Genomic DNA, 12,306 nt, shown 5'->3' with positions numbered 1-12,306 from the left:
ATTGCACAGCCTACGGTGTGGCCATTTGGAACAGATAACCATGCACAAATACAACTGACATTGTTAAACTTCCTAATTATGAAATACACCGTCTGATTTAGTTCTGCTGTGGTTTCCGTGAGGTCGTGTAAAGATTATGAATCATTATCGGTGAAAGGGGCCAGGAGGGACTCGTACTTAGGCAAATATACATACAGTATTGAATAACTTTTTTTAAAGATTTCATCGTGGATTAATTGTATCATTTACAAATTATACAAGTCTCCTCCCTCAAACCTTGCAACTGACGGCGTCAACCAGGCATTTCCTGATTAATAAGAAAGAATGATGCCATAATTCAGGTGAGAAACTAAAAGAGGACACTGAAAACTTTACTTTAGATACATAGTTAATGATCATAATGTGATGTGCTCGTATTTCAAAGTTGACATGAAGCTAGCATATTTCACGGATTCAATTCTTTTCCTTTGGCTTGTCTAATCGATAGCTAGCTGCTAGCACTAGCTTAGTAGAAAACTAGTCAGGCTGTTCCAGCTGTTTTGCAGCAGGCTAGCTGTTTAGCAAACTAGCCCCATACAGTAAGCAAGTAGCTGTCGGTTTCACAGTGGTTTAGGTTGAAAAAGGTCCAGGCATTGGGCAAAAAAACACAAGTTTACGTTGACTTATTAGCTTTATATTTTGACATCGCCGCTAGCTTTAATAAAATAGCGACAGTGACTGACTGACCTAGCTACAATGCGTTCAGCTAGCTAGCATTAGCTAGCTTTATTTTGTCAACAAGTATCTTGAACTAGCCTGACTACGGGTTGTTGCCAGCTACTTTTGGTTCAAGTTAGCATGTCTAATATTTGGTTTATTTTGTGGGCATTTCCGCTAGTATGTTGTTTCAAGCAGTGGCTTATAATGGTAGACTAACATTTAATCAAACGATCTCCAGTCTAGGCTAAGTAATGCTTGTAAGTTCTTTTTCAAAATGTCATACTAACTAGCATCTTTTTGTGGGTTGAAATAGCTAAAATAAAGCCTTGATAATGTATTAGACGTAAAGAATTGCAGAAAATAGGGTGGGACGTGATTATAGATGTTATCTGGTTTCCTTGTCATTACGTAGCTAATCGTGATGCGTTTAAAAGTAGCAAGCAAAATCAATGCAATCTAACTAGCTAAACAGTAGCCTAAGTCTGATAGTCCAATGGTCAAGATGAGATAGAAATGTTTTCCTGTTTAGTTGATTTTATGTCATCCTCTTAAACAATAGCTTTCTACTCATCAAAACATCATCTAATGTTTTTTAATAATATTTTTCCTACTTTTATTTGACTGACTTGGTTGCCACCACATCACTACCCCTCCCTTCACACAGGTGGACTGTAACCGCCCACAGTAGGAATGCCAGGTGGAATGGACTATGGGGAGTTTGGGGGAAGCCTACCCAACATCGGCTCTCTGAATGCGTCCTACTCAACCTCTTTATCCATCCCCTCCCCTCACTACCTGCTGGTTCCCCCGGGCAAACGCAGAGTCATCTCAGACGTCCGTCGTACCTTTTGCCTCTTTGTAACCTTCGACCTCCTCTTCATCTCCCTCCTCTGGATCATTGAGCTCAACGTGAGTCTTCCTCCGAACACAGATGAAAAATGATTGACTGACATCCCTTGATCGTCCCATAAGCAAACCAGTTTGCAAATAGGTGGATGTTATCTATTTTGTTAGCTGTCAATCTCGACTGTCTTCATTGTTCCGGGAGCAGTTTGCAGCTTGGCACATTCAGCTATTTACTTGTTTCTCTTTGTGTTGTTCCCACTGCAGATCTCAAGCACAATTTGGGAGAACCTTAAGGAGGAGGTCATCAACTATCACTTCAAGTCCTCCTTTTTTGACATCTTTGTAAGTGATAAGTCAAGCAACTGTATATGTATGCCTACAAGTGGGTTTCATAAAGGTTTAAGAATGTTAGTATCTAGTCATCTCTGTTTTAGTATCCTCTTGGTATGAACTGTCAAGACCATTCATGGGGCTTGACTTTTGAATAGTTGAAAGTAATAGTATATTACTTTCTATATTATAATAGTGAAAGTAAACATGTTCCTATCACGTGTACAGCATAGCTGGGGGTCGATAGCTTGTGTTTGATTTCCTCCTCAGCTCCTGGCTCTGTTCCGTTTCCTGTGTCTACAGTTAGGCTATGCTGCTGTGCGTCTCAGGCACTGGTGGGTTGTAGCGGTAAGAAAGCGAAAGGACAAACAGATTAGTATAATATCTAGCTCTGACAGACTGATGGAGTTTGACACGTTCCTCCTGTGTTTTTCTCTTTCGGTGTTCACAGATTACCACTCTCGTGACTAGTGCCTTTCTCGTTGCCAAAGTCATCATTTCCAATGTGAGTGACACGGGGAGTTAGTTTTATGGGTTGTTTGTGAGCTTTAACTGGTATTTCACCATTTCACTTCTGCTTTCAGAACACAGATAAAACTGTCTGTTGGTCTAGAATGTTCATACCCATGGCAGAATATATTCCTTCTTCTGCTTTCTGAGTCTACAAACCCATGACATCAAATCCATGTTACAAGAATCTGCATGGCTAAATGTCTGTGGTCATGTCTGTGAAAGCTGTGCCAATACAGATCTTGGTTGAGTACAGTACATTACAGAACTCACAGGGTTTCCTGTCTTTTACAGCTCTTGACCCAGAATGCATTTGGCTATGTGTTGCCCATCACTTCCTTTGTTGTGGCATGGCTGGAGACCTGGTTCTTGGACTTTAAGGTGCTCACCCAGGAAGCTGACGATGAGAGGGGTGAGTTACCCAGACAGGCAGACAATATGAAAGAACTTAATCGATGATTATTATATTTATATTTATTTATTGTATTACTCTGCTGACTGACCTCTCCTCCAGTCTACCTGGCAGCTGTGCACGCAGCATGTGAAAGGGCTCCAATGATTTACCCCCGTGCTGTGTCAGACGGACAGTTCTACTCACCACCCGAGTCCCTGGCAGGTTAGCTAGCCACAGCACCGCATTATCGCTCCCACATCTTTCCCTCTCTGTCCCTACCTCAGTATCAGTCCTGTTACCCCTTCAGTCTGAGCCTGTGCGTGGTCTCTCTTCTGACGGTCGTCTCTGTGTCTGTTCCAGGGTCCGAAGAAGATCTGGACGAGGAGGGTCTTGGTCGTAGGGCCATCACAGCTTCGGTACTGTACCCTTCCTCAAGCCTGCTTTAACCAGTAAGGCTGCTTGTGTCAGGACTGGCTCTCACTCTTCCTTGTTTTCTCTTCAGGAGAAGGAGTATGTTCGACAGGGCCGAGAGGCCATGGCTGTGGTGGAACAGATTCTGACTCAGGAGGAGAACTGGAAGTTTGAAAAAAACAATGTGAGTGTTTCTGCGTGGGATTTGGTCTGTGTTTGTCGATTTGTAGTTTAATGATATCAATCCGTGCGGTTGTTCGTAAGAACTTCTGCTCAGTGGGGGTTTACCGATATGCATGGATCTTCCCTGTCAGGACATGGGGGACTCTGTCTACACTCTGGAGATCCCCTTCCATGGGAAGACTTTCATCCTGAAGGTATGATCATCCTATCAACAGGTTATAATACATATATGTTGGGGTCCTATAAAATAAACTCAACTTTGAGATATCGACTCTGAGACATGAGTTTTTGATGCACCTTGTTGACTGCATCCTTACAGGCCTTCATGCAGTGCTCAGCTGAGCTGGTTTATCAGGAAGTCATCCTCCAGCCAGAGAAGATGGTGCAGTGGAACAAAACTGTGTCTGGATGCCAGGTTATTCCTTTTTTTCACTGACCTCAGCTTTTATCGACTCTGGTAGATGTAGATCCTACTATGGTGTGTAAACTTGCTAACTGGTATGGTTTATAAACGTGCAAACTGGTCTGATCTTTTAGATTCTTCAAAGGGTGGATGACAACACCCTGGTGTCGTACGATGTGTCCTCCGGGGCAGCAGGGGGTGTGGTCTCTGCTAGGTAGGCTAACCCTTGTCCCACTCATTCTCTTCTCTGTTCGTCCACAACTGCATTCGTCATTGACTTGTTTCTCAAAATGTCCCGTAGTCAAATGGGCGCGGTCTGACCTGCCGTGTCTCTTGACTCTAAGGGACTTTGTGAACGTACGGCGGGTGGAGCGCAAACGAGACCGCTACATCTCTGCAGGCATGGCGACCGAGCACGACGCCAAACCCGCGCACAGTCGCTACGTCAGGTCAGGCTTGACGCCCCTCACGTGGTTCTCGACTGAAAACGCCACGACAGAAAAACCCTAACTGGTTTTGTGTCGACGGTCTGGTGTTCCCCCTCCTCTAGCTTTCCCCTCCCTGACCCTTGACCCTTCCTTCTCTTCCTCAGGGGGGAGAACGGCCCCGGAGGGTTTGTGGTGCTCATGTCTAGTAGTAACCCGTCTGTCTGCACCTTCATCTGGGTCCTAAACACAGACCTTAAGGTAACGCCCTGCCGTTGTCATGATAGAATGGTGTTCTATGTGGGGGAGAAAATGTTTTTCTCCCCCTCGCCTCCAGACGTCTAACCTCCCGTCTGTTCTGCCAGGGTCGACTGCCTCGCTACCTCATCCACCAGAGCCTGGCTGCCACCATGTTTGAGTTCATGGGCCATTTACGGCAGCGCATCTCCGACCTACGCCCCGCGCACCGCTAAAGCTCTCTCCGGACCCCCCGTTTGAGATGTGCTTCCCGTCGACGGATTCCACAGCGCCACAGCGGGTTTGGAGGTGCAATTACAACCTTCAGGCACCCAAACCGTTGTTCCCTCAAAGGACAGGATGCGAGGTGTTGTGGAAAGCCCACGCGGTTACCTCGTTTGTTTATATAAACATTATAAACATAAACGAGGATAAGGTCCCTCTGCCAACCTTGTTGCTTTTAGAAACCGTCAATTTTTTTATGTAACCATAACTGTCTTTGCTATTTCTTTCACTGTGATGTGAATGTGGACACTGTCTTCCCAGTCGAGAAACTCGGTTAACCAAGGAGGGCTGTGCTACGAGGCATGATGAAGGAGCATGACTTTTGAAATCTTACGTTTCCATTCTCTCTTTAAAGAGAATGGATGTTATGACCTTAGTGGGTGTGCATGGACCGGGAGATGTACTCAAGCTTCCCTGAGCCTTATTCTACTACACATGTTCGCCATTAATTGGCAGTGTTTGTTTTGCTTTTGTTTTGTTTTGTTCCTGATCACTGTCTTAACCGTGCTGCTCTGGTGACACGGCATCACACAACCACTATGGTAACAGGCTCTTGGAGTGCTGCAAAAAAAATCCTCTCTCTCACACACACACTCTCTCACACACACACACACACACACACACACAGCTCGGTCCCCCAGTCTGCTCGGTCCCCCAGTCTGCCTGTGCTCCTCCACCTGAAGGTGGAGGAGCACCAGACAGTCTGACACTTGAAGAGGAATGACTGCCACTGACGTAGGACACCCAGGATCTACTGTGAAACGGACATGAAGGAGTTCAATCTCAAAGGGTTAGGTGACCCCATCACGTACGACTCAGCCCTTTTGGTTTAGTCAGCCATAGAGGAAGTCAGAAGGTTCTAAAACTGTACTCTTTTGTGCCAATGCATAGCCTCAAGTGTCCTTTGTAAGGGGAAAGCTGAACTCACTGACAGATGATAGAATTTGTTACTGTACTGGTCGATGGATTGCACCATATGGAATAAGCCCTTTACTGCAGTCTTAATGTGGCAGTAAGAAAAAGTTATGAATCTACTTTTTAAGTAGTATTATTGTTTATTTTGTTAATATATGAATGGAATTGAATTGGGGTAGGTGAAATCATAACAAATTAATACTTTGTGAGAAGTCTTTTCTCCCCTCAGCCTTAATGTTTGGTTTTATTAAGATACAAAAGGGTCGTTTTGAGTAGTTTCGATGTCACTGGACACGTATTGGCCACATCATCTCCAAATGCCTCTTGGCACCTTGTAGGTAGGCGACATTAGGTAGATCTTGAGCTAACAAGTATATTTTTTATACTGCACATAAATGACACTTTAATTGTAAAATTTGCTGTCTTGACAAGGTCATTAAGTTCCCAGTTCAAACAGCCTAAATCAGATTGTACCATAGTAAATGACAATTTCCATGAGATTAGCTATTTTGAGGTTTCTCAAACCATAAGCAGTTGGGAAAAACACTGATCATAGACTGTCTATGACTGATAAACTTTTGGTGCCTTTTGTTTTTTTTATAATTTCTTTTAATAAAATCTAAGTGGTTATACCTTTTGCTTTACATTTTAGCCAAAGGTATTTCAAAGCTGCATATATTTTGTTTTGTATGTTTGGTTTTTATGACTACAAATTGTTTTTCAATTGTTTCACATTTAAAAAGTTCATTCATTTCACAAGCTTTCCCTGGAACACAGAACAGCAACTTTGTTATTGAACCGGATATAAAATTAATAAAATGTGTAAATTGATTTCTGTTTTTAGAAGGATCATTCATTACCCACCTTTAGTAGTGCTCTTGTTCTAACTTTTGCCACAACTGGCCAGCCCACTTGTATCTCTGTACTGCCCTTCCCTCACGTCCTGTCCTTTCCCACAGCAGACACTGCAGGTCTCACAGGGCAACTCATGAGGAAAGGACAGTTCTTACTTTAGGGGAAAGTCTTGAAGATGGCTCCCATCACATGACTGGGATGACTGTCTGCAGGGGCCGGGGGTGTGGGACTGGATGAGCCAGCTTCTCTCTTTGTCGTGCGTGTAGCAGAGGAAGCCTCTCAGTCCCTGGGCAGCCTTCTCTCTGAGCTGCTCTCTCGGAGGGAGAAAGATCGTCCGGTGACCTGGACACCTACCCAGCTGCCACGAGACCACACATCCCTGGGCCTGGATCGAGAGAACTTGGATGGAGTGGATCATTACCTCGTCATTAGCATAGTACTCTGGACTGTGTTGTTATGAGCTCTGAATATCCTCGTTGACTTATTCGAGATATCCGTCTGCGCAGGGCTTGATCAGTGAACGGGACCTATTTTCCGGGCTCGTTATGATCTTGTGATTTATGTGCACCTGCGACTGCTTCTTAATGTGAATCCTCTGGATGAGACACTTGTAGGGAAGACAACAGTAGGTGTGAACAAGGTGAACCCAGACATGTTAACCCTGCGTGCTGCCTTCGGGTCACAATGACCCAAAGGTTCACAACGATCCATCGTTGTGCTGCAACTTTACCCAATGCAAAAACAAATAAAATGCCTTTTCTTTTAACCATCGCGCTGTGGGGAGTGTGAGACAGCCTGACGGTTAAAAGAAAATGCTTCACTTTATTTTTGTATGAGGTCAAGTTGTTGCAACACGTGGGGGGGTCACAATGACTGAAGGGTCACAATGACCCGAAGATGACACAAGGGTTAACCAATAAAAAGGATTTGCAGGATAAAAAACCCCGGAGATAATTGTGTCCCAAGTAATGGTGGGAGTTTGAACTTTCACAATAAACTGCATTGCATTTCTTCCATTACACCAATGTCTGACTTCAACAAAATACCCTGTGCTTTCCCTCAGAGATGGGAGCTGCCTTTAAGAGGTTCTGTGCTCGCTTCTGCTGCTGCTGTTGCTGTGACGATGATGATGAAGAAGAGAAGCAGCCTATCCTCAGGTGAGCTCGAATAATGCAGCTATCAGCTCATCCTCATTACCACAATTGGAACTTGTGTTGCTTCTATCTGTTGTTTAATAAAGGCTATATGGTGTGATGCTACATGCTGTTTGTCACAAGTCCGCTTTACCATCTTGACCCCTCGAACAGAGATCATTAGTGTTCTGTCTAGCTTCTGCTGTCATGACAGCTTGTTTTCATACAGTCCAACATAATATTCATGTGATTTAACATGCATGGATGATCATATCTCTGTGTGTGTCATCTTTTCCCAGTCATGATACTCTGGAATATTTTGAACGGGAGGCACAGAAGCGGCGTGACCAGGAGACTAACTTGTGGAGTGAGCCTGGCGACCCCAGCCACTCAGAGAGAGATGACGACCGCTCGCTGTACAACCTGCTCCAGACCAGGGCCAAGACCCGCAGGGGCTCCCATGTACAGCCTGGGGGGAGGATGGAGGGGGGCGGGAGAGGGACTGTGCTTCAACCCTGGAGAGATACATGCAGTTAGATCCGATGATAGTCTTTGATTGTGATAATCCTGATTTTGTTAGTTTTTCTAATTCGTGTTTTCCTGACTCTGTGTAGGGTTACCGGCGTCTGAGTGTGGACATTGAGGCCATGAGGGACATGCGCCGAGAGGTCAGAGACAAATGGAAGATGATCCTAGAGAACCTTGGTAAGAGAGGGATTGAAAGGCAGAGCAGAGAGTGAAACACAGACAGACTAACAGACAGACGAACACTTACCTTTTCCTGAAAACGTCTCCCGCAGGTTTCATGGCCGAGGCTGAGTCCTTGCTGACTGTGGCCACCAGCGCCTCGTTCGACCGCATGCACAACGCCCCCGTGGCCCGCACTCTGCTGCACACGCTCCATTCCGAGACGTCCATCTTCAACAGCAGGGAGTCCCCACCAGAGAGATACCTCTTCATCCTGGTAGGAGCGGCAGCACACAGGGGCCTGTCTTACATTTAGTCATTTAGCAGACGCTCTTATCATACATTGCCGCCGAGGCAAGTAGGGTGAAGTGCCTTGCCCAAGGACACAACGTCATTTTGCACGGCCGGGAATCGAACTGGCAACCTTCAGATTACTAGCCTGATTCCCTAACCGCTCAGCCACATGACTCCCCTTCTGTCCGTTCTCCGCAACTCTCTCTCTCTTCGCCCCTCAGGATCGTCTCATATACCTGGACGCCGCCGAGGACTTTGTGGCGAAGGCTCGGCGCTTCTACCCCAAGCGAGACGAGGACGACGAGGAAGAGGAGGAGACCGCCATCAACCTCCCGATGCTCCTGGCGAGGGTGAACCGTGCCATGAACGGAGGCGGGGAGGACGACGAGACGCTCGACGAGGAAGACGGGAGCGGAAGAGAGGAGTAGGCCGAGCCACGAGAGCTGTGGCTTGTAATGATCCCAGGCAGAAAGAAGGGGGCAGTAGTTGTCAATGTTTCAGCGTTGCAATCATATTATTCTTGTTCGTCATCCAGCCAACTGCACCCACTTTAAGAGTCATTCTAACTGTTTCAAAACGGCTTCCCCTGAATGTTAATGCTACAAGATGTGGATATCATTTCATCAGCGAAAATTGGATCGGTAACACATCATCGATTCGCTTGGCCTAACACTGTTTTAGTTACGTTTTAGATATGATCTGTTGTTTGGGTCTACCACAAAGTGCTCTGTACCCTGCTCTCTGTTTATTGTTTGTCTCCATTCATCCTGCAGGGCTTCGTTGTCCTAGGAGCACAATCTTCTAAGCAATTTGTCTCATGATTATCAGCACTCCTTTGGTTTAGTCACAAGACCTGCTTGTTCTCTTTGAGAGCTCAGATTGGATATACTACATTACTTTTGTACATGATACAGAGGAATGCACCAGACTGCATTAGACTGATCATCAGCTCTCGTCATAAATGTTAAGTAGGAGGTTAACAATGTTATCACAGCACAGCCTAAAGCCAGTTGGAGGCCTGAGCAAGTGTATATGTATGTGGTAGTGTTGGAGAACTGTAAGGAAATCTTTTTCACAGTAAGAAGATTGTGAGAGATTTATAATGTTGTGGTGAGTGTCTGGGGATACGGTATGTTGTGGTGCAAAGCTGACAGAAATAAAGTTGCAAACCTGATATTGATACACAGCGAGGATGGTCGTGTGGGAGGGGGTTTATATGCCCTTTGGGACTGATGGAATCATATTGGCACGGGGCATGCCAAGGCTGTCAGAGCCCTGGCACATTATGTGGGGGTGTTGTGGAGAAGACATATGGCAGAAATAGACACCTTCCATTGCAAACACACAGAAAAGTTCACCCACACGTGTTTTGTACTCCATACTCACCTATACAAGATCTAATTAAACATATTAGTCCCACAGCTCACATTCATTATTCAACGCAGCCTATCAGATAACATCAGGGCATGGCCAGTGCGTAAGTACTTGGAGTTAGAAAGCATGTTTCTTCACTTCCAAACCCGGGAACTCACGTGTCCCGCCTGCCATGCCAAGCTGCTTTTGGACCCACCCCGCCTGGCCTCGCTTGGCCCAAGATGCCCTTAGCCTGCTGGTCCCTCTGGAGCCACAAGGGTGTGATGGAGGATGTTGATGTTATGGTGAACGGCTGTCTTTTGGAGTCACACAAGAGGGACGCTCTGGTAGAGGTGCATCTCTCAACGCAGCAGCAGCCTGTTTCGAAACGCACACACAAACACACCCTGCTGCCGTGGCTCGTTAAGAGAACTCTCCCTAGCAACTGGTGTTTCCTTTCACTTGACGTCGCTCCTCCAAGTCCTCAGACTCACGGTTTGTCTCTTGTGGGAGTACTTATTTTCTGATTACTGTCGCTCCTCGATTTCAGTAGAACAGCTTTCATCTGAAATATGCACATTTAACGACGTTTTCAGATCAGCTGTCCGGGTTTACTAGGCCCTCTCTGCTGACCTGCTCGCATCTGTTCTCATCAAACCAAAACATTCAGATCTCCTTTCTCCACTGTCTGTGCAGTGAGTTTCAGTTCCATCCAGAGTGTGAATTATACAATGACAATCGGGGGGGTCAACTTCTTCTCCAGGGCGTGTATCGTATTGTTTTTACCTCTTTTGGGGGGGTCCAAGTCTTAATTAAGGGGGTCAGACCTTGTTGTGGTAAAATTCTAGTGGCACTGTGTAGATTTGAATAGTCAAGAGATGGCGGTTTCAATAAATTTATTTAGCTTGTACAAATTAAGAATTAACAAAGTACTTTGTGATCAGTCATAACGAAGGGGGTGCTAGCCACAGATCGTTCGCAAGAGTGATGAAGAACAACCCTAAAACCCTGCCTTATATAAACTTAGAACAAATGGTTCTTCTGATGGTCAATCCATCAATATGGCGGTCTCTGTGATTGGTCAGCACTGCTCAGTGACAGTTTGACTCCATACCAAGTGTCCCACAGTTCTTTGATGTGGCATCTCTCCCCAAACCAGTAGATACTAAAGCCACAGGAGTTCACCAGTCAAATGGTCAACTGTCCTTTGTGTGGACATCTTCAAACAAGTATTTAATTAACACCACCCATGAAACAGGAAGGGTCAGAGCAGCTTGATCAGTTCATCTATCTTAAACTACTCCCTCAGATCACAATACAATTGAATCCACATTGTCTCCAGACCAGCTGTCTCATCCTCCCCAGGTGTCATAAACTGCAAATGGCATCTCTACCAAATGGAGTTGATTCAACATTCATTGTATCAAGCTTCTAACCAACTTCTCTTAAAACACTGTATTGTAAATTTCCACCACAACCTCCCCAAACCCCCCCCCCCCCCGTATTTCGCACCCTGGTTCCATCCCCTCGTCCTATCGCTTCCTCCCTCTCATCCTCTCCCTTCCTACTCTCCTTGTCTCCTCCTCCCTCTGACAGCTCATTTAAGCGTCACCTCCCAGCAGCTGTGCACTTATATAACAGACCCCTGTCTGCCTGCTGATCTGCCAGGCTTGTCTGGAGCTGTGGGAGGGAGGCGGGGAGAGGAGCAATGGAGGGGGCTCTGGTCACCCTGACAGGATCACCTTATCACCACTCACCTTCGGGACTTTCCACAGCCCTGTGGCTTCAGCAGAATAAACGTGTCGTGAACCAACCAGGAAGTCCTTGGCTTCTAGAGACCATGTGAATGTTTCTCGCATCGACAGTTCAGCTCAGGGATCAGGTTGCAGTCAAGTTTGTTGGTTGATTAAACTCTTTTATAGAGACGTCAATGGTGATAACACACATCTGTGTTGTTCAAGAGGCCTTGTTGGAACATTTGACCAAATACTGATTCATCCTGTTGGGGCCTTAAAGATCTTTTGTCAGGCTAATCTCCAATAAACTGGCCAATAACATGTTGGATCCTGACATTCTGCCAATTTAGATCAAGTTCAAAGGCTCACTAAGTTGCTATAAAAAGAAAATGACCTCACGGTATACTGAGAATATTTCACATATATACTTACTAGGTTGCTGCAGTGACATTTTATGGTTTCCATGGTGACATAACTCAGTACTGTATACTATCCCAAACATAGTGTGTGTGTCTGAGAGAGAGAGAGAGAGAGAGAGAGAGAGAGAGATACATATTTGGAAACTACAAACTCTCCTGAATACAAATCTGTTTAAATCACTCAGATATAT

General features: G+C 45.5%; 2 protein-coding genes across 3 annotated transcripts; both read left to right on the top strand.

The window, feature by feature from the left end:
• Positions 1–211: 211 nt before the first annotated feature.
• Positions 212–6,469, top strand: stard3 (StAR related lipid transfer domain containing 3). Of its 2 annotated transcripts, none has more exons than XM_062446335.1 (15): positions 212–341; positions 1,364–1,608; positions 1,810–1,887; positions 2,146–2,223; positions 2,327–2,380; positions 2,680–2,797; positions 2,900–3,001; positions 3,140–3,195; positions 3,282–3,374; positions 3,505–3,567; positions 3,693–3,788; positions 3,911–3,990; positions 4,121–4,225; positions 4,369–4,462; positions 4,567–6,469. In XM_062446335.1, the coding sequence occupies exons 2-15, from the start codon at positions 1,390–1,392 to the stop codon at positions 4,672–4,674; spliced, it is 1,344 nt and encodes a 447-aa protein (XP_062302319.1). In that variant the 5' UTR covers positions 212–341; positions 1,364–1,389; the 3' UTR covers positions 4,675–6,469. The 2 variants fall into 2 exon arrangements, with proteins under 2 accessions (XP_062302319.1, XP_062302329.1); XM_062446345.1 differs by lacking the exon at positions 212–341 and adding an exon at positions 354–956.
• A 226-nt stretch (positions 6,470–6,695) lies between these two features.
• Positions 6,696–9,782, top strand: mreg (melanoregulin). Its single transcript, XM_062446680.1, has 6 exons — positions 6,696–7,133; positions 7,557–7,650; positions 7,926–8,088; positions 8,241–8,331; positions 8,427–8,590; positions 8,829–9,782. The coding sequence occupies exons 2-6, from the start codon at positions 7,559–7,561 to the stop codon at positions 9,033–9,035; spliced, it is 717 nt and encodes a 238-aa protein (XP_062302664.1). The 5' UTR covers positions 6,696–7,133; positions 7,557–7,558; the 3' UTR covers positions 9,036–9,782.
• The last annotated feature ends 2,524 nt before the right edge of the window (positions 9,783–12,306 follow it).

This window comes from Osmerus eperlanus, chromosome 2 (genome assembly GCF_963692335.1).
Source record: "Osmerus eperlanus chromosome 2, fOsmEpe2.1, whole genome shotgun sequence".
NCBI lineage: Eukaryota > Metazoa > Chordata > Actinopteri > Osmeriformes > Osmeridae > Osmerus > Osmerus eperlanus.
Note: the sequence above shows the minus strand (reverse complement) of the source record. Positions and strands in the feature narration are given on the sequence as shown.